Consider the following 25,254-nt stretch of genomic DNA (forward strand, 5'->3'; position numbering starts at 1 on the left):
TAAATAGATAAAATATTGTAAATATACTTACAATTTTAATGAATACACAGAAGTTAAAAACATGAAGAGAAACAGGTTGTGGTTTGACAGACTAATCGGAGGTTTACTTCCAAACACTGTAGTGTCTACAGATTTCACAGATAAAAACCTTGAAGAAATAATGAACGAAAAAAAGCAATAAATAATAAAAAAAACATGTTTTGCTGTACATTTCCGCCAGGTTTGCAGAATTCATCAGTTGAAAGCATTCAATCATATTTTAGCTGAAATGACAGACGTGTAGTCAAGATGGACCGAGTGACTCCACTTGACATGCTCCATCATTGAGATAGTTCTGGAGTTCTGATTCCAACGCTACCATAGATAACTTCTCATCTTCATCCTCGTCATCAGGAAGGGTGTCTTCCCCTTCGTCTGGGAACAAACCTTGGCCATTGTACAGTTTAGGAGGAGACTCCTGCTGCTGCACAGCACCTGAAACAAACACACAACATAAATAATGTTGACAAGATGACAAAGAGAGAGTGACCGCACCACACTCACCATCATCCTTGTTTTCGGGAAACACCTCAGACCAGCTGTACTCTGCCAGGGATATGGGCTGACTGAGCCAGGGTTCTAACAGCAACTGGTCCAGCGTCATCCTCTCGGTGGGGTCACGCCTCAGCAGGCCGCGCAACAGACTACTGAGTTCTGATTGAAAACAACGGTCTGGAGGTTTAGGCGTGCGGTGTATTACAACATCAATTCTATCTGAGAAGAGCAGACACCTTTAGAGAGGGAGAAGGGGGGCTTCAGTTTGGCTTGAAGAATCTCTTCCACCCCACAAAATGGGTTCTCACTGAAGAGCAGAGTGTAGAGAAGAACCCCTAAAGACCACATCTCTAGCTCTGGACCTTCATACCTGTTGGGAAAATTCAAATGACAATCTGATCTACCGGAAACATTTGGTGGGATATTTTTACAGGTTTTCCATGATCAACTTACGGGTTTCCTTGGAGCACCTCAGGGGAGCAGTACTCTAGGGTGCCGCAGAAATTATAAAAGAGCTTCCCCGGAGCCATCATGGCAGCAGAACCGAAATCTATCAGCTTGATGTGAAAACACTTGTCGACGATGATGTTCTCGTCCTTGATGTCCCGGTGAAGGATTTTCTTGGACCTCAGATAGAAGACAGCAGCTACGAGCTGCAACAGAGTTGAACTGTTATTACAGGCGATTATTACACTCACCTTTCTTAAGAATCCGCACCTGTCTGAAGATGTAACTGGCCAGCGGCTCGTCCAGTCTGGGCTGCATGTCGATGAACTCAAACAGGTCTAAACCATCTCCATGTTTCTCCATCACAATCTGGAAATAGCTCCCGTTCTCGAAAACTTCCAGCACCTGTTTCAATAAGAAACATATGACTGCAGACCGAACCAAGCATACAACACTCCCTAATGTGTCTTACCTTAACTATGTTGTGATGCTGCACTCGGGTCAGGATGGCGATCTCCTGGCTCACTCGCCCCAACATGGGGTCATCCACCCAACATTCGTTGACAATCCTGGCTTTGCTGATGAACTTGACAATAGCCTACGGACATAAACATCTGGGTTCCACTTCCAGAAATGGGTACTTTTTGCACAGTCTCTTACTTCTTGTCCATCAGATCGTCTCACTGCCTTCCAGACAAACCCAAACGCTCCTTTACCGACCGCCTTAATGGGCTGGTACTCTTCCTCAAACTGGCCGTCACAGGCCCGAGAGTGCTCCAGGTCCATGGTGGTGCGCAGCGCCTCCACATGACTGGTCTCACCAATCTTCTTAAGAGAAAAGAAGAGTCAGCCAATGAAAATCCGACTTGTATTCTTCTGGTTGCCACTGACCTCTCCTGGACTGGCTGCAGATTTCTGAATCAAAGAGTGATCGGAGTGAAACAGTGACCCCTGATGACCCGGTAAGGTCAACCATACACAGAAGAGGTGGCTTCCATCAGAGAGGCTTGCCCTGCGTACGTCACACACCAGCTCTGGAGAGTGAGAAGATGCAGTGACTGTAGATTAAGTTTAATCTTTCTATTAAGAAGCACAAGGTAGAAAAGTACCAACCAACTCTGGTGCCGTCTCTGTGGAACCCACTTCCCTCATATTGACCCTCCAGGATCTGCGGTGCCAGTGAGCCCTGCTCATTGGTGTTTGTTTTCTTGGGAGTGGATGTGGCAGGGATGTCCGACGATGTTTGGATCCCACTCTTCATTTGACCGCGTTCTTTATGAATGGAAGAGAGTCTGGACCACAGAGGATCGTTTTCAGGTCGCTTCACATCATTATCAACCGTCTCTGTTGGTTCCGCATCCTGTTCCGAGTCTGGTGGCAAAGGTGTTCGCAGGAGCTGGGCTGTATCGCAGGACCGCATGGAGTTGCGGTTTGACCCTCTGGCATCCAGAACCTCGACACTGCCGCTAAGATCAAGATCTGCCAGGGCTCGGGTGATGAGGTCACCGTTGCTGTTCACGTCCAGGAAACAACTGGCGGAGTTAACCATGTGTGCGGAGTGAGATTCTCCAACTTGGCACGGATCAGAACCGCCATGACCAGCAAACTTCTCACAGAAGCCAGATGATGACCTGAGAAGAAAACCGGGGAAGGGGAAAAAAATCTGACATTCATTATCTGACAAGTTTGGACTGAATTTGCATTGACTCAAACATGTACAACTCGCATAATTTTTTTCAGCTCAATGTTACACCTCATAACTCAGAAAACGTATGGAACAAATGTCTTAAAGGAATGATTCTTAACCATCGGACCGGGGCCCATGGTTGGGCTGCGAGCGCCTCCTAGAGGGCTTCAAAAAGTTTTTTTGTTTTACACCTCTGGGCTGTGAGATTTTATACATTAGCCACGTATGGTGGCAGTAGTGTGTCACTGAATTGACTTGACAGCTGCAAATCTGTGATAGTTACCAACTACGGAGAAGATATTGAAAAGAAAACAATGATAAAGAAAGTGATGGCGCCCCCAACAGTAAACGCTGTTCATGAAAGCACCTTCTTTTTAAATGAATTACAAAATTAGATGGCAATACTTGCATTGGCACTTATATCTTCTTTAGTTTATATTTGTCGTTTATTTGTTTTAGTATTTTTATTTTACTCAAAATTTTATTCATGATGTATAGTTTCTCCAATTTTCAATTTGGATCAACTGTATTTTTTCTTTAGTAAATTTTATGAATATAACTTGCACCTGGTTCTGCTGCTAGTTGGACTTTTCAAGGAAAAATAAATATCTTTGCAATGATCTAATGCTTTCATGTAATTTCACAAGGTTCAGTCAAGAGTAATGGATCAGTTCCATTCCTTGATTGGGCCTTGGGCCCATTGACTGTGACAAAAAGGTTAAAAACCCCTGTCTTAAAGGATTCTCCAAAGCAACCAGGTATGAAAACCAATGAGGATGCTCCTAGAGGAGGATTTCGGTTACACAAAATGTTAAATGAGTTGCTATGAAAGTTTGTGAGACCTGTGCATCTAAATGAATCCCTCAACACATATTCTCACCTGCTCTCCATTGAGATAACTTCAAAGCTAGAGTGCTGCAGGAGGGAGGAACAGGAGCGTTTATCCTTCCCATTGGAGGCGTGAGCGTTGTCGCAGCTCTTCCGAGGACAAGTACCTGAGGAGACGGAAAAGGGCACTTTGGACCAGGCTCTCTGAGTCTGTTGACTTACACAAGAACACAGTGAAACTCTAGAACTGTACTGTCAATGAGTTTCCACTTTATCATTCTGTACTACTCTATTTATGGAAACCATGTTTCCTTGTGTTAAAAACCACTCCCAGTAATTAACAACATAAAACATGAATTCAGAATCTGCTAACTCAAGTTTTGTTGATCAAATCATTTCATTTCCCTTTACAATAAATGGTAAAGAGTCTCAATGGACACCCTATGCAGTCAAAAATGCGGTACCAGTGGAAATGGAACTGCCCTCCCTCCGTTTCCAACTGTTGCAGGAGACATTATAAATGGCAAGACAACAAATATGGCAAAATGACACCCACTCTTAGGCCTCTGTTGATGTGATTCAGACTGAAGCTGGCAGCAAGTGTCTTGGTCCGGATGGTCCACCCACATGAACGTGTTCAGAAGTGCCTGGGTGGTGTCTGCACTGTCCACTTGGCTACTGGAGGGGTCATCGGCACTGCAGAACATGGCCCATATTCAAAATACTTTTTACCAAAATATACACTTTCTAGGAACCATTACCAATGAACTCATCTGTACGTACACAAATAACAGGTACTTATTATACAAGTGTTTGCAAATCCTACAATCATGTAGAAAAAGATATTAAGATAAAAAATCCAGATAACAAATGTTTAAAATATCCAACAGAAATAAATATATATTTTGTAAAACAAATGACCTACTGATACAAACATTGATACATTCACAATTATTTTTTACACATGTAAAATTCATTATTGGGACGTCAATAAAAAACAGGGTAAACAAATATATAAAACAAAACATTTCATTGTTTGCCAAGAGATGCTGAAAAGAAATCAGAACTTACATCAAGGCACGTGTGGAGGTGACAGCTGGTGTAGAGAGAACGGAGGGTACAATTCCTGTTTTTTCCAGACTGTTAAAGTCGCCGGTGAAAATCCGGCCCCTCCCTGCTGCACTTATTCCCAGAACAGCCTGATGTACCATGGCCATGTCGCCAGCCACCAGGGACGAGGGTTCTTAAAGGGGAAGGGTTAAGAATCTCACAAAGAAATACAGCAAACTAACAAGATTCTGTAAATAATCACTCACCCATTTTCCCTGATATTTTGGAAGGACTTTTATCAGTGTGGTTTCCAGATCCAAGCGATGGACAGAGACTTGCAACTGGTTCTGACATCCACTCATAAAAGCCAGGCATCAGGAAAGAGATGTTCTGTGCAAGACCAGTCAGTATTGAACAAATGAGAGTTTTAAATCACCTTCTTAAGAGTCCTAAATGCTGCCTCACCCTCTCGAGAAGTTCCTCTTTGCTGTAGCCGAACAGAGCGAGGGCAAGTCGATCTTGGATGCTGTAGATGGAGCCATCAGGTCGAAGCAACAGCAGGATGCTGATGGGAGCAAACACCCAAACTGTTGCAGTGTACTCCAACGCCGGGGTCGAGGACTTGAGGTCCACGACTGTGTCTGGAGCAGTTGAGAGTTGGGGACAATAGTAAGAACATCATGACGGAAGAAATAATGGTCACCATTAGGGTTAACTGTAGAGCTACCAGTCGAGGCATCTGCTTCACAAGGCTTCTTGCAGGTTTCTGGGTGTGGCACAGCAGTCGTACAAGAGGTGTGAAGAGAAAGTATTTGTTCGTCACTGACTTGTTCAAAACTCGCACTTGCGCCATTCACATTGTTTTGTAGATGAGGTTTCGCACATTGGACAGAACCCTCAAGCTTAATACACAATGGGAGTGATGACCCACGTCTGCTCTGGCCATGAACCTTTTGAACACGCAGCATCTGAATAAAAGAAAAGAAAATTAACATGTTAAGTTATCAAACAGAGAGGAGAAGGAGAGTTTTGTTTCTTACTTTGGGTAAAGCATGACTGTGAAGTGGGATTTGTAAATTAGGGATTAGCTCTGTAATCGAAACTCCTTTTAACTCCTTTGGATCATGGTATCCTTGAAGATTAGCAAAAGCAATGTCGCAAGTAAGAATGACTCCCTGGAAATAAAAAATATATATCAGTAAATCAGACATAGAACACATTGGACATAATATATGCAGCGAGTGTGATGCAGTATAGTAGAGTTTAATTCAACTTGACTTGCATTTTGTGAGAAGGAAAGACAAGCTGACACCCGTTCCACAGATTCCAACATGAGAAGCCAGCTGTCTTTGTTAGGCTCCCGGTAAGAACAGAGGGTCACAGGCATCTCCCCAGACAATGTCAGAGCATCCACCTGAAGGAGTTTGTTACAACAAATAACTATTCTGAACACAATTAAAATTTAATTCAGCTGTACTATTCAAGGTCTGTGAACAAGTTATTTCCATGTCCGCAAAATATAAGTCACACTGGCTCATTTTTTAATGCCCAAAATCAAGCATCACTTACCACTATTCCATAAACAGCAACAACACTTCCATCACGAAACAGAAAGTCTTCTTCCAGCGCTTCCTCTAACACTTGAGTTGTTTTCCTCAACACATCTGACAGTTTCCTCCCGATCAACTCACCAGCAGTACACTCAAACAGTCTGCTGGCCTGATCGTTGGCCGACAAAATCTAAAATAACATTTTTGACTGGTTATTCATTACGATGCAATTGTAAAGAATGTACTAACCTCTCTGCTTTTTTCATCCACAGTCAGAATTGCTTTATTTGGGCTGTAGGTGGAGGGACATTCAAACACCCCAGAATCCTGAGAGAAAATCTTACTAAAGAGGCTTTCCTCGGCTTGGGACATTGTAAAAGGATGTGGAAGACTCTTCACTGATATGTGGGAAGCAGGTTGTGAGCTGGATGTGCTGGGATCATATTTTTGACATTCAGCTGCAAACAAAAATACAAGTGAGTTTAATGTTTAAAAATTGATACCTGGTAAAAACTGTTCAGTCAGAAATAACATGGATAAACTACTAACTTGCAAGAATAAGACAATGAGAAACAAAAGATATAAGACTCAAGTTAATCCATTTTGTCCTTCACAATCTTTCTTTCATCAAATTAACAACCTACTTTACCGAGGGTAAACTCACCTGACAGTGGCCCTGAATACCAATGTTGTTGCCCAGCCATTGTGCTCTGCTTCAGTGTGCATGGATAGGACTTATTCAAGTCAAAGTTGGCATCCAGGATGTTCAACAATGGATCTGAATCTGACACAACACAAACAGTTGCTTCTTCTCTTCCAGCGAGTTTTCTCACTCCAAAACCACACTGGGTCATCAGCGACATTTCTTTTGATTATCCAGCTGGAATTGAAAAAAAAAACAACACAAAAAAAGATCTTAATGGTGTGGATAGTGCTGTTTTTCTGATGTTGCTTTCCGAACAGACAGCCCTTCAAAATGTTTTTTAATGTCATCCATTCTTCTGTATGACTTCGTCGTGACCAAAACAACACGCAGTAAACCAAAAGGATAAAACTCCTGCATTGCTCCTGCATTGCTCTTTAAAATTGTATAATAGAAACAAATGAGCGCCCTACGTTGACCAAACAAATAAATAATGTGGATGTTTAGTTCAGCTCTGTGGTTTAGACATGTGATTGATTCGTTCTGGAAGGGGGAAGGAAGTAAGTCAATAATAACCAATATGTGAAGGTGCACCCCAATTGGCTCGCTCTGGAATTTTGAAAACTTCTGAACGCGATGCGGATTAACGTAATATCGGTTTATCTTTGAGGATCGATACTAACGCAGGTTTACCTGATATGGCAAAAAAATGGCAACGTCAAAACGCGTCGACGACGAAGTCCGTTTGTTTAAAACAAGGTGTTCACCACGAAATATATCTCCACCATCGTATATATGCAGGAGTACTTTAAAAGCCGGAGTCCATTTCTGAGGGCTGAGGTGACATTTACTCAGTAGAATCTTAAAAATGACTTCATAAACCGCGGGCTTCGTTTGACTAGCAAGTAAACGACAAGGGGAAGTGACGTACCCAGGCAACTCTTCTCATTGGACAATATACCGGAAGTACCGCAGAAAACAAGTGAAATCTCCGAAATCGATTAAATGAATTTTATTTATTTCTGTTCATCTGTTTTATGTGACATTTTTTGCTTTAATGCTTGTGCACCACCTTATTTAAATGGGTATTAGGTTGTTTTAATTTTGAAGGTCAACCAAAACAATGTTACTCCAAATGTACCCATATAAAATATTCAAAAGAGGAATATAACTAGTAAAATAAACCATCAGTAAAAGACATATTAATGACATAAACATTGACATTTAAGTACATGACTCAGATAGATACACTTTTGGTCCTGTCACAAAGACACACAGGGACAACTTAAATTATAAGCTCTTTATTTTTATGTACATGTCTGGTGAACAACACCAGAATTCACAGTTGAACAAAGACAGCGTTACATAGTCATTTTGTGTTATGGGCGTCTGATGACGGTTGGATTCGAAATACAAATAAAGATGCAAAACATCCGGCTCCATATTTCTTATTTTTACAAATTTACCATTGTAAATGTCCCCTCCGGATGTCATCTCTTAGATGTTCACAGGACCAGTTAAGCTACAAGACACCAATAAAGTCAAATTATTTGGACCCCATCATCACTCACTAAAGCATGGCCGAATTAAATTGAAGTACGGGGGTATGAGACTACACGGTTGTACATTTAAATCACGAGAAAAACTGGAGAAAACCATACAGACGTGTGGAGATCCTCTTGACACATGAATTTAAATGTGTAACAGTCATCACACTTTTGTTAAACTAGGTCCTGTGTGTAGTAATGCAGAACTAGTTACATTAATAAGTCTTTTACTCCGATGAAATGCGCTGTTAACTTGTAATTCAACATCCTGATAAGACTAGTAAGGCAGATTTAAATATGCTGGAAATAATTTAATGCACCTTATCGTAGATATGTAGTATTTGAATGATGGCAAGTTAAGCCCTCTGAAATGTTTTTCTTTTACCGGGTACGGGGGCAGAATTACCCGACTTGCAGGACACAAGCATCACCTCGGTCACTTATCCATGTGACCAGGAACCAACCATTGTTACCATCAGTCCGGCTGTCATGACTGCAGCATGCATGTTTAGTCAAGTAGCTCACTAAGAATCTGAATACTGGCTGATCTTTGTACACACAAGGCGCCAAGCAGAACTGTTGCGCACTAATGCAGTCGTACGTGCACTCAAGCAAAGATGGGCACGCACTCATTGTGCTATGGCTGTGAGGGTTTGGCTTTCTGTTGCCTTCAGAGCTGACTTCCGTCTGACCTAGTGGTGGTAGTCTCGCTTGTTGTGAGGCCGATTCCCAAGTATATGATCCACTTCAGTCGCGATACCTGCCGTCATCTTTGGGATTACCTGGAGTCATATCACATACAGATGAAGCCTTAGGGTGGATAAACACATTTTAATTTAGTGTTTGTTGCACCTGAATTGCACCCAGGTTCTCAGTCAGTTGGGTTGGATTTGAGGATCCCAGCAAGACCGAGCTCACGCCTTCGTTCCTCAGACACCATGCTGGTGAACAGAAAGACAGAAATGGAGTTGGATAAATGCAGGTACAACAATGTATCTTCAGTGACATGAACTCAGCTCATCTACTTTTCAAACAACAGGGTGAAATGGAGTTAACAAGCTGAAGGTCAGAGGGTTCATTTCTCCTCTCTCACAACATCACCGAAAGCCTTTGATATATGTCTTTGATCAGGGTCTGATTTAAATGATCTACATTCAAGTCGCAGTATTCGAAGCTGCATGGCCTGCAAACAAGCTTCATATTACGTGTTACCAATGGCCAGCTGCGGCAGCGTGCACCCCAGCTTCTCAGCGATGTGAGCCAGTTCCTTCAGCTTGGCTTGCTGCTTCCTCCCATCCTCACTCATTATCTTGTCCCTTAACCACTGGTACGGCTGGAGCAACGACAACATACCGCAACTATCAGAAACTATACCAAAAAAGTACAGACATCATTCAAAAGTGGGCAAAAGCAACCTTCATTGCAGCTCTGGATGATTCCGGTACACCGTTTTCATACTTCCCAGTAATGATGCCACAGGCCAAGGGGGACCAAGAGACCACTCCGACACCTGTGAAACAGCATTAATATTCATACACAAGTGCTCATTTAAGAAGAAGAAGAGGCTTACCAATCTTGTGGTAGAGCTCCGGGAGTTGGGATTCTACTTTATCTCTCTGGAAAAAGTGGTACTCAGCCTGCTCACACACGGGTGGAATTAGGTTGAACTGCCGGGCCACCGAATAGGCTTCCTGTTTAACAGCATGTGAGTGAGGGACATATTTATATCCAATACATTCACATTAAATATGAACACACAAATTGAATGTCATATTCACCATGATCTCCATAGCAGACCACCTCGATGTCCCCCAGTACATGGACATCCCCTGGTTGATCACATGCGTCATGGCGCGAACTATTTCTGCAGAACAAGTGTCAGGTTTACAACACTAGAGGGAGCCAAACTTTCACTGTATTATACAGTAACAACTAAATCTTGTAACAGCCAGGAACCTACCGAATTATTAAACATAAATCCATTTGTTGTACATACAGATAAACTATAAAATAGTTGTACAACAATCCATTAAGTTATTTAAGTTAAAGAGATCCATTATAAAAGATAAAAGTCACTCTGAACTTCAGCAGTTCATTAGGATCTTTTAATAAATATTTCAGGGAGTCTGGTGTGATGAGACCGAGCTCGCTTATTTTTAATTAGGCTCACGTGTTCAAACTCATAAGTCATCAACGAACTTATCGCTTTTCAAAGGTGAGGATATGAGGCACTGAAAGAGATTTACCAAGTCAGTCCTCTTCATTCGAGGAGGAGCAGTGAGAGCTTCAGTGCTTTATCTATTGCTGTTCTTGGAAAAACACCTCCTTGTAAGGACATTTCGCTTAGTTAGGACAGTTTTGCTTAACCCTAAATATAAAAGGTTGAAATGGAAAACAAACACCATGAGCACTAGATAATTATTATTGAGTTTAGGTTAGGTTCAGAGTCCTGGTCAAGTTTAGCCATTTGTTTTGGAGGGTAAGGTTAAGGGAGAGAGACTGGGGAAAGCAACATGTCAATGAGAAACCTCTAAAAGTCCTAACAAGGATATAAATATGAACTTGTGTGTGCGTGAGTGGGTGGGTGATGCCAGTGGGAGGATGGAGAAATCACACTACATCTGCTCAAAGTGGAGCAAGGGAAGTCAGCTTTGGATTTGGTAGGAAAACTGTGGATCACGGAGAACCACACTGGGTGACCAAGATTTACAAAGTAATCTCAGTCACTTTATACATTTTACAATCAAACAAAATGATTGAATTGTTAATGTTGTGCCTGTCAGGGCAACACTGTCCCACTACCATCAGTCTTTTCATCACTTAAAAAAAAACACATTTATTTCTCATCGACATTTAGCTGGCAGCCCTATTTAAAAAAATGGCTTCCAAGAAACAACAATTTGCCACCTCTTTGAGCTACTGTTTTCGCAGGTCGCGCTCTACCTGAAATGTATATTTACCGGATGTTCCCCGCGGCTACATGCGAGCAGCTAATCAATAAATCACACGACTGGGGCCCTCTATAATTGATGAGGCTGAAAGGCCCCAGCAGCAAAGTTATCGATTTTGTTTTTCCTTCCTATCTGGGCAGCAAAAACTAAACACCTGGAAACATGTCACCTCAGAGCCAGCTCATTGTCCTTACCTTAGCTGATCATTACACATCAGTTGAGAGGCCATATATATATATATATATATATACATATATATATATGTGTGTGTGTGTGTGTGTGTGTGTGTGTGTGTGTGACGTTTAACCAAATATTTTGCAAGTAAATACAATTCTGTCAGTATAAAAAAATGTTTATAGTAATGTCTGGTGCGACACACCAATAAATAGTAATAATAACAAAATCTATGAATTTATGTTTGTGTCACAGAAAACAGATTAACAGTGAGTAGATCTGCATCTAAATATAGATATATCAAACGGAGAGGAGCTAAACATACACTCTGGTTCACCGATGTCTGAAAGTGACCACTGTAGTTCTTCTTGTTCGTAAGAGATTCAACTGTTGCAGAGCATCATGGGACAGAATGATGAGGCAGGTAGTAATGGGAATCACTGTTTAAATTATATCACTGATGAATAATTTGTTTGCTTCAGACATGTCAACATTTTGCTTCCTTAATGACTTTCACCTTGGAGAACAGCTGTGAAACTGTGAGGTGTGTAGGCTAGCTTGTTGCTGGAATGTGTAAACAGTCAGGTTTGGTGAGGTAAAGTGTTGTTATGCAGTGTACATCCTCATCATGTGTCTCTTGTTTATGTATTGCCGTGATGTGAAAAATAGAAGGACAGATATGGTCCAGATGGCAGACACTTTTTGGTGCTGTGAAGAGGTAAATGACTTCCGTTAAGACCTTGAGTTTCAGTTCTGAGGAGCGTGTGTGATGGATTTAATAGAGCTGACCAGACTGTGTGACAGGCTGACACATGAACGAGGACCAGCAGGGCCCGAGGACCATAAGTGTGACAGATTGGCCTCCCACAGTCCACTGGAGGAAGAAGGGGCGAATGAGGAGGTGTGAGAAAAGTACCCAAGTTTCTGCTGTGGGACTGAAGTGTGATGAAGGAACTGGCTTTGGCGTCAGGCATGTGCCCCAGTAACGGCGAAGCTAGTGAGCACACAACATCAACTGAGACCAGCCCAAAAATACCCCTGCTTCCCTCAAGGGAGCCGCCATAATCCTGCTTCTGAGGAACAGGGACGGCTGGGAGCGGGTGCCTCTCACAGACCCCGTAGAGACCACTGATCCCACAGAGAGCAAGAGACAGACCAAAATAGAGACAGAGAGAAGAGGCATAACTTGTCAGATTAGTTGAGGAGTCTGTGTCAGACAATGATAATCCCCTCGGTCAAAGTCAGAGGTCACCCGACCTCGATGTCTCACCTTCTCATGTGGCAGAACAAAACCCATTGTCCCAGTCTGGACCCTGCGCTCCCCCTCTGGCTTTGTTTGTCATCACTTACCCTCCATGGGAGTGTTGCTGTCGGGTCGGTTGGCGAAAACCACATCTACATACTCAAGTTGCATCCTCTGGAGGGAGCCCTTCAGACCTGCGGCGAGACCAGACAGCTCTCACAACATGGAATTAAAACCGAAAAAATGCAGGGCAGTTTCTGGGAAATTAAAGGTCAGCGTCGCTAAGGCTCAGCATCTTCCCAGATATTTCACTCCAGCATGTGAATCAGTCTCAACCTTCAGTCAAGAATACAGATGCCGTCGCACAACACTTTTATGAAATGACAATAATAAACTCATTTGAAAGAGTGTCAAATTGTGTTAAATCCCACGTGAGGATTCTGAATGTGGAGCAATTCTTCTGCATGAAGCTTTATCTGGCAATCCTCAGAGGCATTTTGTCAGCAGAGGCAGACATTTTTTTATGAAGGGGATTTAATAGCTGGCACCTTTTTTGTTTGCAATGTGAACGCAGGCAAGAATCATCCTGGGAAAAGATGTTTTGCAGTACAAATGGAAGGTTAACAGAACTATCCCCACTATCTCGCAAATGCAGAGGTGTTCAACTGATCCTGAGCAAAATGAAAAACGAGCGCTTCTAAAGAAGTTGAAAACTATTCTGAAAATTATGACACCTCTCAACCAGCTGATCAAGACACATTATAAACACATCCAGTGTTGTTTAAATAAGTTGTACAGATGCTGACAAAAGATCATCAGGACCATAAAAACGCTATAACTGTAATTTCCATTCTTCTGTTGTCTGTATTAATGATTTTGCTAATGCTAAACTTGTGAAACAAGGAGAAGCTGTGCCTGAGTTTGGAGGTGGAGCGCATCGCACATCTTTCATGGCCCTCCTTTACTCAGCATTAGGGGCCCCTAGACCGCTAAAGTGCTGGGGTGAACCCTGCTCACTCATATGTATCAATCTTAAATCAGGAAAATGGGACAGGGTGTGCGATTTAAAACAGCATAATACATTTGAATCCATATTATCTCACACACAGTTAAGACATTCCTTCCAAACAACACCCTAAAATGGTGCAGTTATCTAGAAAATGAGCTTGCTCCGAAATAAGTGTTGACCACAAAAGAACCAGACAATTCAACGCCTGGAAGATGATCGCAGAGACGAGCGCTCGGACAAAAGGTCACACTTCGCCTTCTTGTCTCTCTCGGCTTTCAACTTCCATCGGACATGTTTTAGTCGCAGAGGAGAGATGGCAACCGAGCGTGGAGTGCCCCCATTCACATGGAGCCAGTGATGGATGAGAGATGAAAGGCAAACACGGGAGTCTGCCACAGAGGAGAACAGCGGCGGAAAGGGGAAGAAGGGAAAAGACTTTCAGTGAATGAGTCAGTGTGTGCAGACGATTAGTGCCACATAACTCATCATGCTGTAATCCCAGCGCTCGCTTCCACTTATTGCTTCCACTGTCCCCGCCTCTCCCACGGTCACAGAAACACCCGTGAGTCGGTGACTGCAGTGTCATCACAAGCGGATTCTGCTGTATTGTGGATTAGTCCAGTTAACTGTGTAGAGCATCTATTTTTGGAGCTCGCCGTTCATTCTTTCTTATAACTTAAGAAGAGGAAATATTTGGGGGAATGCATCCCATATTCAAATGGTAGAGACGAGTGGGCAGCAGTCAGAGCACAGACGCCCAGCCTTCCCTCCCATTTACTCATAGACATTCCCAGATCACCTGTCACATGTGACCTCCCCAACATGTCCTGGGTCAACCTTGGGTTCCCCTCCAAGTTGGATACCTCACTAAAAAGATCTGCAGTGATTCCGCTTTGATCCCTGTCAAGACGCCTGAGCTCCACATCAATAAGGACCCCTAGTCTTTCCTGTTCAAATATACACATAGGTGAGCTTAAGGGCAAAGCTCCCATTGATCTATGTTCCGACCTGATCACGGCATGAATAATGCATTGCCTTTTCCTCTGTTGCTACGGATTTATGATGATATCAGCCTCCCTGCTGGATGACTGATCAAGCAGACATTGACCTGAAGGGTATCGGACCAAGAAATGAGGTTTATAGTTTAAATCCAGCAATATGGTAATTTTGAAAGTCTAGTCTATGACTAGATAATCTCAACTGATGGGTTGAACCCCAAAAGTCGGTCGTGAAGATGCTTTCAGAGGTCATGGGCATTTTCCTGGCAAAAAATGAATCTGGTTTTATATATAAAAACTAGAGTTGGGACTTTAACAAGGTAATTACAACATTATTACGATTAATTCATTACAACAAAAATAATTTAATTTAATTTAATTTAATTTAACAGTTTACTCTCCAGACAACACTGGACCTTTGTAAGAGCAGGAGTTCCTGGTCCACTGAGCCCACTCATGCACAAGACACGTCGCAGCTAGGATGATAACAACAACAACAAACATGGAGGAATCCCTGAACAAAAGCAAACAAAAGCATCTGTTTGCTTTTGTTCAGGGATGTTATCCGCTACATAATGGCCAGTCTGCCCTGTGCCCTACTCCAGGACAAACATGCAGGATGCAGCCCCCCAAGGGAGTTGTCCAAACCATCTCAAACTAGCTCCTCATGATACAGAGGAGCAGCTTTGAGTCTCTTCTGGATGTTGGTACTGACCCCAGACAACCTACAGGGAATGCTAATTTTCAGTCCAAATATTTAGAATTTAAGCTCACTGACAAGTCACTCCCTCAACAACCAGGCTCTCAACTACTGTAATACAAAGTGGACCACCCCCGTCTACTTCCCATAGTAGACTCTAGTAATGTGTTGATGAGGTTTCAAGAAACAGTGTCATACTTTTCAGGGGCCCTAGATGGCACTGTCTGCTACTTCATCTTTGGCGTTGCTCGACAATTTCATTGAAACACCACTTTATTTTTCAACCAAGATTGCCACCAACTGACCAGGACAGGACACTGTTTCATGAAGCCTTATCAATCCAACAGTAGTAGAGACCATAAGACTTGAAGTTCTCATGACCTCACATTCAACACTAACACCACTGCCCTTGCAAAAAGGTCTGACCTTGTTCCACAGCATCACCTGTCTCATCACAGCACCAAGCGCCATATACAGTAGGTACTAAACATGTATATACAGTACATAAAGAGGAGAAAATTTGTTTGACATTACATGCGCAGTAACAATAAAAAAATATTCTATCAAATGGAAACCCAATTTGACTGTGTAAGAAAACACACTGTGTTCGGATGGATCAATAGCATATTTGTTATGTCGTGATTACTTCTGCAGTTACAACAGTGTAATGAGGACGTAGTGAAAGAAAAAGGCCAGCGACTGTGATGACAAATCTGAGCGAGATGATCGTGACTCAAGTGTGTTTCAGAATCATGCGACCATGTTAGGTAACTGCTGTCTTAAACACCAGTTGCAAGCAGAGTGCAACGGCATTGTTTTGTTTTTGACTGCACCTGAATTGAACAGTGAACTGCCAGTACTTCATACGTGAGCAATTGCTTACCTCAGTGTGAGGCCATTTTTCGTTACATAACAGCTGCACACTCCAGAGGTCACAGTGCGACATGACAGAGGGGAGAACAGGTTTTTCGGTAATTTGCATGGCTACCTTTTGTTCTCACTCTGTCCTAATCACGGCTTCCTCTCCTCCGGACCTGGCCGGGTCTCACGCTCTACATCGTGTTTAGGGAAAGAAAGTTGCAGAGGCTGCCCTGAATGTTAATAATCTGCAAGAGAGCTGAGTCACTCTGAGAGGTGCATTGCGCCGTGGACCAGATGGCAAATCCATTGGAGAGCAAATGACTGTGAAAAGTGAGTAATTACGAAAAAAAAAAAGCATCAAGGATGGAGTAACAAGACAAGTGTTGTTCCGAGCATCAGACTCGTGAACAGACCATGAAGGTGAGACGTTAGCGACTCTTACATTCTGCAGCATTACCACTACAGTGTGCCTAATCCTGGTGTGTACACAAGCAAAGTGGAGGGAGGTGAGGCACGGAAGGAAAACAAAAGTTCACGGAAGTGTAGATGGGCTGAAGGTGATGCAATGATGTAGGAGACCAGGGAGTTACCTTCAATGATGTGTTTTCTGTTGAGCCCTCTTTCTGTCTCTGCTCTGGAACAGAAGATGAAAAAGTTTAGCAGGAAAATGTCAAACACACTGAAGTTTGCCGCACTGGACCTTTTTACTCTCTACTTTCAAAGGTTGTCTCTCTTTATTTCTTAACCTTGAGGGCACTGTGCCACCTACAGGCTACATGAAGCCAATGACCTCCCATGTCTTTCTACTATAATTCAATCTCAACAATAAAACATCACGATACAAAACACAGCATCTCTAAAATAAATGTGTCTGTGGCGGCACCTTATCGTACAAGCGTGGGAGTGTCTCACTAAAACTCTCGGGACCTGGAGGTGATTCCCTGTTGAACATCAACAATTCTGAATCATGGCAGTTGTTTCATTGATAAACTCATGTGAAATAGATGGTGGCTTGCACTGTCACAGTGCTTTTCTATTGTATTTTTATTACATAAAAGTGCATTGTTATCTTTAAAGTTTACTAAACATCAGGATAGAGGCATAAAAAATGCTCATCATTGGTACACTTCCATCCAGTTGTCACACAGATTCAACTTACATTTGATAACTGTGGTGTCAAATATTAAAATGAGATTAATCGTGGTAATAAATAAGATTGAGTCCTGCTACTAATTTAAATATAGCTTCTATTATGCATTGTTAACAAATCCATTATGTGGACAGCTATAATAAAGTTTGACTGCTATCCACGGGCCTCTACAGGTATAGACTTCCAGCCTCTCTTATGCTCTACAATCCCACTCAAACCTGAACTCACAGGGCTTGTCCTCTTCTCCCCCATTCAATTTCTTCATTCTAATTTACTGATATCTGCAATCTTTTATATATCATATGCCCTTAAACTCTATTTTCACAACATATGCACGTACAAAGAACTGGGAACACATCTTTCTTAGAGAGCAAAGTAGCATGCAAGTCTTGTCTGGAGATAAGACAGGCCCTGGGGCCACGACGCCCTACACACAGATTCCTCTTGATAATTCATGAAAGTGTCACAATGCGCTTATATTTTGTTGATATTGCGCCTTGATTATTTATTATACCCACAGAACGCAACGCTAGCCGAAGACAGCAGTGGTGGATATCGAGCCAACCACCCTCTGGTGCTTTGGAGAAAGAAGGCAGAGACGAATAATTCCGCATGACAGTTGAAACAAATTTCACTTTTGGCAATTTGGCATGGAGTCCCATGAAGACATATGAAGGGAGGGAGCGCGCACGCAGCAATGCTGATGCGTCACCATTTGTTATGCCCGATGCGCTGTCATGCTATGCGTGCTGGAGATGAAAATGAACATGGAGTTTATTGCTGATTAGGATAAAGACTCTGACACACTTGGATGGACACACATGCAAACACGCGCTTACTTTCCTCCCCAGTATAGCTTGGTTGTTATCACGAGGCTGGACCGCCTGGAAAAGACAAGCACACATGTGGAAGTCAGGAAAAAAGCATCTGAAATGAACAGCTCATGTCAACACAGTGTAAAGTCCACATAGAACATTGTGGATTCGGGTTACTTTACAGAATTATTACTGCCTTTAGAGTCACATTTAGTGACGTTATTATATGATATTTAGGGCTGTTTTTAATCTATATCAAAAATCAAAAATAAATAATAAAAATAATTAATAGATGCAGCTAACATATATTAATCGATTATACAATGTGATGGAACCAAAACATCCAAGATGAAGGAGACTAAATGAAATTTCTCTGTCCACTGGAGCACTTGTACGCTGACCTTTACACTCTTGTGTATGTACATTACGTGGCGTTACATTATATCATACATTTTGTTATTTAAATTATAAAGAACAAAGAGAAAAAGTCATAATTTGCAACATTATATGCTTAAAATATGTTAAAATATCATTTCATAATTGAATATTGTCGACATGAAAAATAAATATTGGAAGATCTTCGGTTCTGTGTTGCAGTGTTAATTTCAGATTTAAATTGCAGTGTTAAAATGTTCTTTTACTTGTCAAGGATTACCCTTCAACAAAGTTCAGATCAGTCCAGCACATGCTGTTTACTTCATTCGTCTTCCTGACAATGGCCAAAGGGGGCTTGAGCCAATTTCCACTGACATTGACTGAAACAGGGGATTCATTTTAAAAGGTCACCATTCTGTCTCTGAACCGTGGGATAGGGTCCAACGACTTTAAAGACTTTCACCTGCGTGTGTGTTGCTGAGAGTGACACTGAGAAACGTATTGAAGGCACCACACAATGCAAAGGTGTAGAGCTGGGAAGTAGCAGCATAAAGTCAGAGGATTTTTTTTTTTTTGCAGGTGGGCATGTTGACCTCTTGTCAAAAACGCCAGCATCAAGAATACAATGTCCAAAAAGTTCAATGGCCCAGAATGTGAAAGTATTTTTGAGCCTTGGGTGAAGTGTTTTGGAGAGTGGTCAGGGCAGCGAAACTTTTGGTCAGACTCCATCAAGAAGGTCACACCAAACTACAGGGGGGAGACCGGCCAACTAACTTCAATGTTGCAGAAGACCAGGAACAAAAGCAGCTCGACAGTTCATTCCCATCCTGCTCCTTCTGTACCATTATGTTGATATATCACGATCCATTTTCCAATGTATTTGTGCCCCGGTTTAACAGAGGCATTGTCCTTCCACTCTTTGAAGCACATCTAATTCCCTAGCAAATAAGATGGAGTGAAGAAAACATCAGCTAGAGTCACTTAAAAATACAGTTCATTCACCGCTGCGAGCATTTAAGAATAGCTCCTGACAAGAAATTAAATTCAGTGTATGGAGTGAAATAGCATCCACAGAGTCCGATATCATGCGCTTTACCTCCAGCACTTTTTCTTGATGATGTTTCCCAGGATTATCTCTGCTCTGTGAATAGAAAGGGCCCAAAGACAAGATGCGATTAGATCTTTGTGGAGAGGCATAGACGCGCGTCTACCGCAGTAAAGACTGATTAAAAATCAGAGAAAGCACCAGATGAAGAGAAAACACTTTGAAAGCGCCAGGACCCGTGAAATTAGGATTCCAGGACGCACAACCTGAGCGTGCCCTGCGTAGATCACGTCCACGACTATTAAACTTCTATTGAGTCCCGGACATAATGATTTCTAATCGTTTCAGACGGCGTGACCTGATCTGGGGGTAAATCTGAAACAGTGTGTCCTTTGAGGGCAGGAACAGAAACACACTCTGTGAGAGAGAGAGAGAGAGAGAGAGAGATCAGAACATTTCACTCACTTTCCTCCGGAGTAAACTTCTGCTGTGTCGAACAGATTAACCCCACTCTCGTAGGCAATTGTCATCAGCTGCTCAGCCACCTTTAAGAGACAAAACTGCGAATGATTTGGGACCAAAATCCAAACAGAAAATCCTCAAGTGTTTAGTTTCTGTGTGAACCCTGTTGCCGCTTAATGGTGGCAGCTGAAAAATAGCAATTTGGGAGTTTTGAGATGCTTAAACAGCCAGAGGGAAAAGCAAAGCCCACAACTCATGGAGGCGTTTTTAATTTCCGCATCCACTGTGCAACAACCTGTCTCATCTGGGGAGTTTATTGTGTAACCTAAAATCACAGTGGGTGCAATAATCCTGGATCCTGGACGCCGCTCAACAAAGAGAAAATTAATTCTTATTGTTTCGCTTCCAGATTTGGTTGTTAGCTCAGTGGCAGATTTCCCAAATAAAAGGGTGCAAACTCATTTTTAAAGAGATTAAGGATTAGTTTTTAGTACGACGAAAGCAGTATCACCTCACCATGGCACATCAGCGAGGTTGTCACAGTATTAAAATTGTCAACTAGATGTCGATGCCCAGGAAGGCATTCAATACTCTTTTAATACTGCAAGGACAAAAAAAGTACTGGCTGTAATTTCTTAGGTTGACTTGCAGGTTGACCTCTCTCGGCTTCCGTCTGCAGCTTTAACTGAAGTAAACGGATGCGAGTCACATAGCAGCAAGCTAAAGGCTGCTAGCCATGGCTAACAGCTAAAGGCAAAGAAAAAAAACAACCCAAAAATCTAACGTTCATCGCGTAGCAAGCTAAATGCAGCGTGAACAGACTTCAGTAGCGCACTAGCGGTGGACTAGCATCATTATTGCGTGTCATAGGCCAAACTAACATTAGTATTCAGTTTTATAGTGCAAAGTAAACAATAAACTGGAGCTTTACTAATGTACCAATGTCACTGTCTTCCTGCTGCCTGCAGAGGGCGAGTGGGCGATGATGGCGTCGCAGTATCGATACCATTAGCGTTTCTTCCAGAAATGGCATTTAACTATCGATACTTTTCCGATTATTATTTTTGTCCACCAAATGCTGCATTACCGTTTCTTCAGAAGAGGGAGGTTGGTGCTAGGAATTACGTAAGCGCTGAGTTCCGGACATTCCAGTATAAGTGGACAATAAGACAGTGACGTCTGCGAAAGCTATTCTTGTCGGAACATAAGCAACCTCTTGACAAGATATGCGCCCTGCTGAAGAGGAAACAAATTAAAGGAACGTGCTAGTTTCAGCCGGCGTATTTCAGTCATTAAAAACCTCCCGTTTAGGGTAGCCATCTTGGACTTGGATTCTTCGACTTTCTGACTTGGAATTCCACATCGGGTGACGTAACCACAGGGTGTAACACCCCTTGTTGTCTTAACATTAATGGTCTTTTTCCACAGGATAAGACTGTGAAACACAATGCTGGCAATCACTTTGTGAATTTGGACGTTTTTTCATAAACATGCTACGCTACATTCTGATACCGCTGCCGAAAAAAAAAGTGTCAACAAGAGGTAATGGAGCAGAAGCTACAAAAGAGAAGCATTCAGTCTATTTTGAAAAAAAAAGTACTCAATAACGGTCATTCATTTCTATGAAGTTTGTGTGCTAACTATCATGTCAACTTTCCAGAGAATTTCAAGGATTAAGATTTGTATTTTAAGGACCACGAAGCCTGCTGTCGACTAAAAAAAGTCACAGGAGGTCTGAAATTGAGTGATGTAGTCAGCAGGACAGAAAGTGATAACTAACACACATGGTACATGGTTTTCTGGTGTTCTATTCCATTGTGTTTTCATGAGGTCATCATGTTGCTTCACCACTGGTGAATCCTTTCTGTCAAGGCTGGACAAATACTTCAATAATAAAGAGGTCAACTCAGTAATACGTGACAGTATCAGGGACATCAGGGACACCTGGCCTTGGTGGAAGAACCCAGCAGCGATACCGAATAATTCCAATCGTCTTGGTACGTCATGATCCTTGTTCCCTTCTGTCATCTCCAAACAAGATGTCAAGAATGCTCACTTTAAATGACATTCAAAGGCGACAGCATCTGCTTGTGTGTCGTGAGAGCAGGATAATGAGAAGTGACATCATGCCTTACCTCATCTGAGATCTGACCTCCAAATGTCACCCACGTGCCTGTTGAAGGAATGTGACAGAGAGGACTCATTTAGAACCAGGAACGTATGTCGTAAACAGTCACAGCTAAATGGTGGTTTTAACAGCGCCAACATGGCAATAACAGCTATAGGTCACTGACATTTTGCTGCTCCTATAGAGTTTCTGTGTGAGCGCTTGTCGCATCATTGTGCGATCATATTATTATTATATTATTATATGTTGTTAGCCACAACATGGAGGGGCTGATCTACGAAGCGCTCAAAAGTATGAGCATGTTTACAGCAATACAAACACTATTTGGGCCGTTTGCATAGAATTTATTGAATTCTAAGAGGAGAAATTGAAATGTACTTATTTACTAAGAAAAATTTTTGTGTTTTTAGCACGTTGCTAATGCCGTGTGATTATGAAATTATGAGCACATGACAGCAATGGAGCGAGTAGGAGACATAGCATTGGTCAACAGTATATAAATATCTTCTTTTCTCTATTTATCAAAAAATAAATGTATAAATACATAACTAAATTCATGGATAAATAAATAAATGCAAATAAATATAAATACCTTTTTTTTTTTTTTTTTATCCTTTTGCAACCATGCACCCACTTATTTCATACATTATCAGCTGCAGACGCAATGGTTTCGCGTTCTGAATCAATTGTTTTGTTTTGTTCGTCTAACCAATCACTGCTTTGGACTGAGGTTCGTCCAGCCTACTGCATTTGCATACTGACAGCAAAATGTGAAATAAACAAAAGACTGAAAGTGGAAATATGGAAATCAATAAGAAGCAAAACGTATAAATACATAAATAAATAATAATGAAAATTATAATAAAACAATTGATAATAAATCGAAATAATGAAAAGTATAAATTAAAAACATATTCACAGAAATAGCTCCATTCTTTGACAAAAATAAAAATATTATTTTATTTCAATTTTTTTACATTTATATACACATTTATTTATATCTACACTTAGTTATGTATACGTTCTTTTATTTATCTACAATTATGTCATAGCATGATGTTGAAACACAAAATTGAATCACTAAAAAAAATACGAACAGTGAGCAGCATCGTATCCATAAATATAAGCAATAAACGCAATTATATACAACTATATAGTTGCCAAAATGCAGTGGCATAATATTTCCGCACACCCTAACTGTAAAAATGGTAGACATAGAACAGAAAATAAAAAAAAAAGAAAATTATACACTAGCACACATCGTCTCAGTACATTACAGAGCTGATTCTTCTATCTGTCGGTGACTAATGCTTCACATTTTATTAAGACTCATCATACTTTCTATGATCTTCCGCTGACTTTCCGACCAGCAGTGTGCCGTTAACTCCTACTGACATGCAAGAATCAGCGGCTGGTGGAAGTGCAGAGCCAAATGTGCGGTAACAGATTTGGTGTAGGCTCAGACTGAAAGCTCTCAGCCTGCAGGGGTCTTGTGAGGAACTCAAGTAATTTGATTTTAATGGAGACTTTTAGACAATGCATTTTCGAGCACCTGCCACATAACAGCGAGCATTTTCCTTTCCCATTGTTAGCTCCACATTTGAATATCAGCGTGTAAGAGCCGGATTCTGCGGTGACATGAAAAGGATTTCGTTTTTGGGAGCGACATTGTGTTCCAGTTAATAATCTTTCTTTATTGCCGTTCCGTATTTGGAGCCTTGAATAGGTTGGTGTGGAGAGTCTGAGACACCTGTCATCTGTCACAGCTAAAAGGAGCAGTGATAAGTAGCTGCGCTATTGTCAGCCTGTCAATAAACATTCCTAATGAGGGTCGCAGTTCTTCGCGTCCTTGTTCTCTGAGTTTCGGATTTACACTCACGGATGTGGAGGTATTATATTGCTCTTATAATACAACTCCTTTTCCAGTTCAGTTTTGCATTTATTTCTAAGAGGCAGCAGGCGGAAATTCTCAACAGGGCTGGTCTTTTCAGTGTTCGAGGTAGAACAAAAAAGCAATAACAATTTGATGTATCCTCCTCATTAAATTGCTACCCAAGTATTTAACTGCCTTGTTCTGAATATATAAGTTTTTGGAGGTTGCTGGGTTGCATACAGTCTGTATCTCCCTCCATTAGCTCTAAAGTCTAATGGAGGCGTCACAACAGGGAATCCAAGTGCAATTGCAAAGTCATCAAGTAAACCTACTTTCAAATAAAACCGTCGCATTCACACACACAATATAACATGAAAACACGTGTCCTCACTATCAGTATATCACATGCTACTAACAGTTGTGCTTCACCCTATTCTCCCCGCCCGCCACTCAATTGCTCCCAAGGGACTGAACAACCCCATGTGTTTGCATGTATACCGAAATCCTTCCATCGTTTATGAGACTGCAAAGAGATTTTCACACCCAGAAAACCTCTGAAGGATGAGAGGCTCATTCTTTTAATGACGGAGAGCAGGGCCCATTTCTTGTTTTTATGACATTCAACATCTCTTCGTGAATGATGTTGTATAACAAATAAACAGGAAGTAAAACACCATCCCAACTCAGTTTCTGAGGCTCACAATGGGAGAAGCCATTGTTGAATTTCCACTTTATATTAAGAGCCTATTTTAATTTACAGTTTTATCGAATAAATCACTTTGGTTATTCATCAATGTGGGCGTTTCCTGATGAGATTTTTTCCTGTGATGTATGTGGTTTGGAGAACTTCATTATCCAGCAGTATAATCTCATTCATCTTTCTATCTGATTTATCAGCTGAGCTTTTACTTTCAAACATAAATGGACTGAAGGGCAACAGCATGTACCGTCTCAGGGGACAGGTTCACCTGACACTGCTCTTGTTACTTGTTATCATCCTGAGTCATGTCCAAATAATGACTCTTTGGTTTCTAAATCAGGCCCTGCATGCTCCCGAGCCGCATGCAGCTCCTTCCCCACTTTCATGCACTATTGAAATGATGGTTTATACAGGAAATAAGACGGAAAAGTAAGAGCTATTCCGGAGAAATATCAAAATATTGTTCAAAGACCTGCGTTTAACT

At 41.7% G+C, this 25,254-nt stretch overlaps 2 protein-coding genes across 4 annotated transcripts in view; both read right to left on the reverse strand.

The window, feature by feature from the left end:
- Positions 1-51: 51 nt before the first annotated feature.
- pask (PAS domain containing serine/threonine kinase) lies at positions 52-7,645 on the reverse strand. Of its 2 annotated transcripts, none has more exons than XM_053883585.1 (21): positions 7,433-7,645; positions 6,761-6,976; positions 6,346-6,554; positions 6,116-6,286; positions 5,829-5,960; positions 5,587-5,721; positions 5,274-5,514; positions 5,012-5,187; positions 4,813-4,936; positions 4,568-4,739; positions 4,053-4,192; positions 3,549-3,663; positions 2,095-2,612; positions 1,873-2,015; positions 1,642-1,806; positions 1,454-1,579; positions 1,252-1,386; positions 988-1,187; positions 771-904; positions 544-693; positions 52-474 (listed from the first exon to the last, which is right to left on the reverse strand). In XM_053883585.1, the coding sequence occupies exons 2-21, from the start codon at positions 6,957-6,959 to the stop codon at positions 284-286; spliced, it is 3,576 nt and encodes a 1,191-aa protein (XP_053739560.1). In that variant the 5' UTR covers positions 6,960-6,976; positions 7,433-7,645; the 3' UTR covers positions 52-283. The 2 variants fall into 2 exon arrangements, with proteins under 2 accessions (XP_053739560.1, XP_053739559.1); XM_053883584.1 differs by having other exon boundaries at positions 1,642-1,809.
- Positions 7,646-7,920: 275 nt separating this feature from the next.
- The window catches only part of kcnab1b (potassium voltage-gated channel subfamily A regulatory beta subunit 1b), a 30,730-nt gene continuing 13,396 nt past the window's right edge, over positions 7,921-25,254 (reverse strand). The window contains exons 4-15 of one of the 2 annotated variants that reach the window (XM_053883277.1): positions 22,205-22,242; positions 20,073-20,152; positions 19,659-19,703; positions 18,212-18,256; positions 16,813-16,856; positions 12,762-12,848; positions 10,065-10,150; positions 9,857-9,977; positions 9,702-9,796; positions 9,499-9,619; positions 9,139-9,227; positions 7,921-9,068 (exon numbers count right to left, since the gene is read on the reverse strand). In XM_053883277.1, the coding sequence (XP_053739252.1) occupies positions 8,979-9,068; positions 9,139-9,227; positions 9,499-9,619; positions 9,702-9,796; positions 9,857-9,977; positions 10,065-10,150; positions 12,762-12,848; positions 16,813-16,856; positions 18,212-18,256; positions 19,659-19,703; positions 20,073-20,152; positions 22,205-22,242 (941 nt within the window). In that variant the 3' untranslated portion in view covers positions 7,921-8,978. Of the gene's footprint in view, positions 9,069-9,138; positions 9,228-9,498; positions 9,620-9,701; positions 9,797-9,856; positions 9,978-10,064; positions 10,151-12,761; positions 12,849-16,812; positions 16,857-18,211; positions 18,257-19,658; positions 19,704-20,072; positions 20,153-20,585; positions 20,748-22,204; positions 22,243-25,254 lie in introns of those variants that run through there. The other variant, XM_053883278.1, reaches the window with a different exon arrangement.

The sequence above is a fragment of the Synchiropus splendidus genome, chromosome 13, assembly GCF_027744825.2.
Source record: "Synchiropus splendidus isolate RoL2022-P1 chromosome 13, RoL_Sspl_1.0, whole genome shotgun sequence".
In the NCBI taxonomy this organism is placed as follows: domain Eukaryota; kingdom Metazoa; phylum Chordata; class Actinopteri; order Syngnathiformes; family Callionymidae; genus Synchiropus; species Synchiropus splendidus.

Bases quoted from the DNA above. Each gene is read 5' to 3' on its own strand.
- pask (XM_053883584.1), bottom strand. From the start codon at position 6,959: ATGTCGCTGATGACCCAGTGTGGTTTTGGAGTGAGAAAACTCGCTGGA. The intron at 4,740-4,812 runs GTGAGTGATTAT...TTCCCCTTTAAG, and splicing joins CAAAATATCAGGGAAAATGG to AACCCTCGTCCCTGGTGGCT. The intron at 1,580-1,641 runs GTAAGAGACTGT...TTATGTCCGTAG, and splicing joins GACGATCTGATGGACAAGAA to GCTATTGTCAAGTTCATCAG.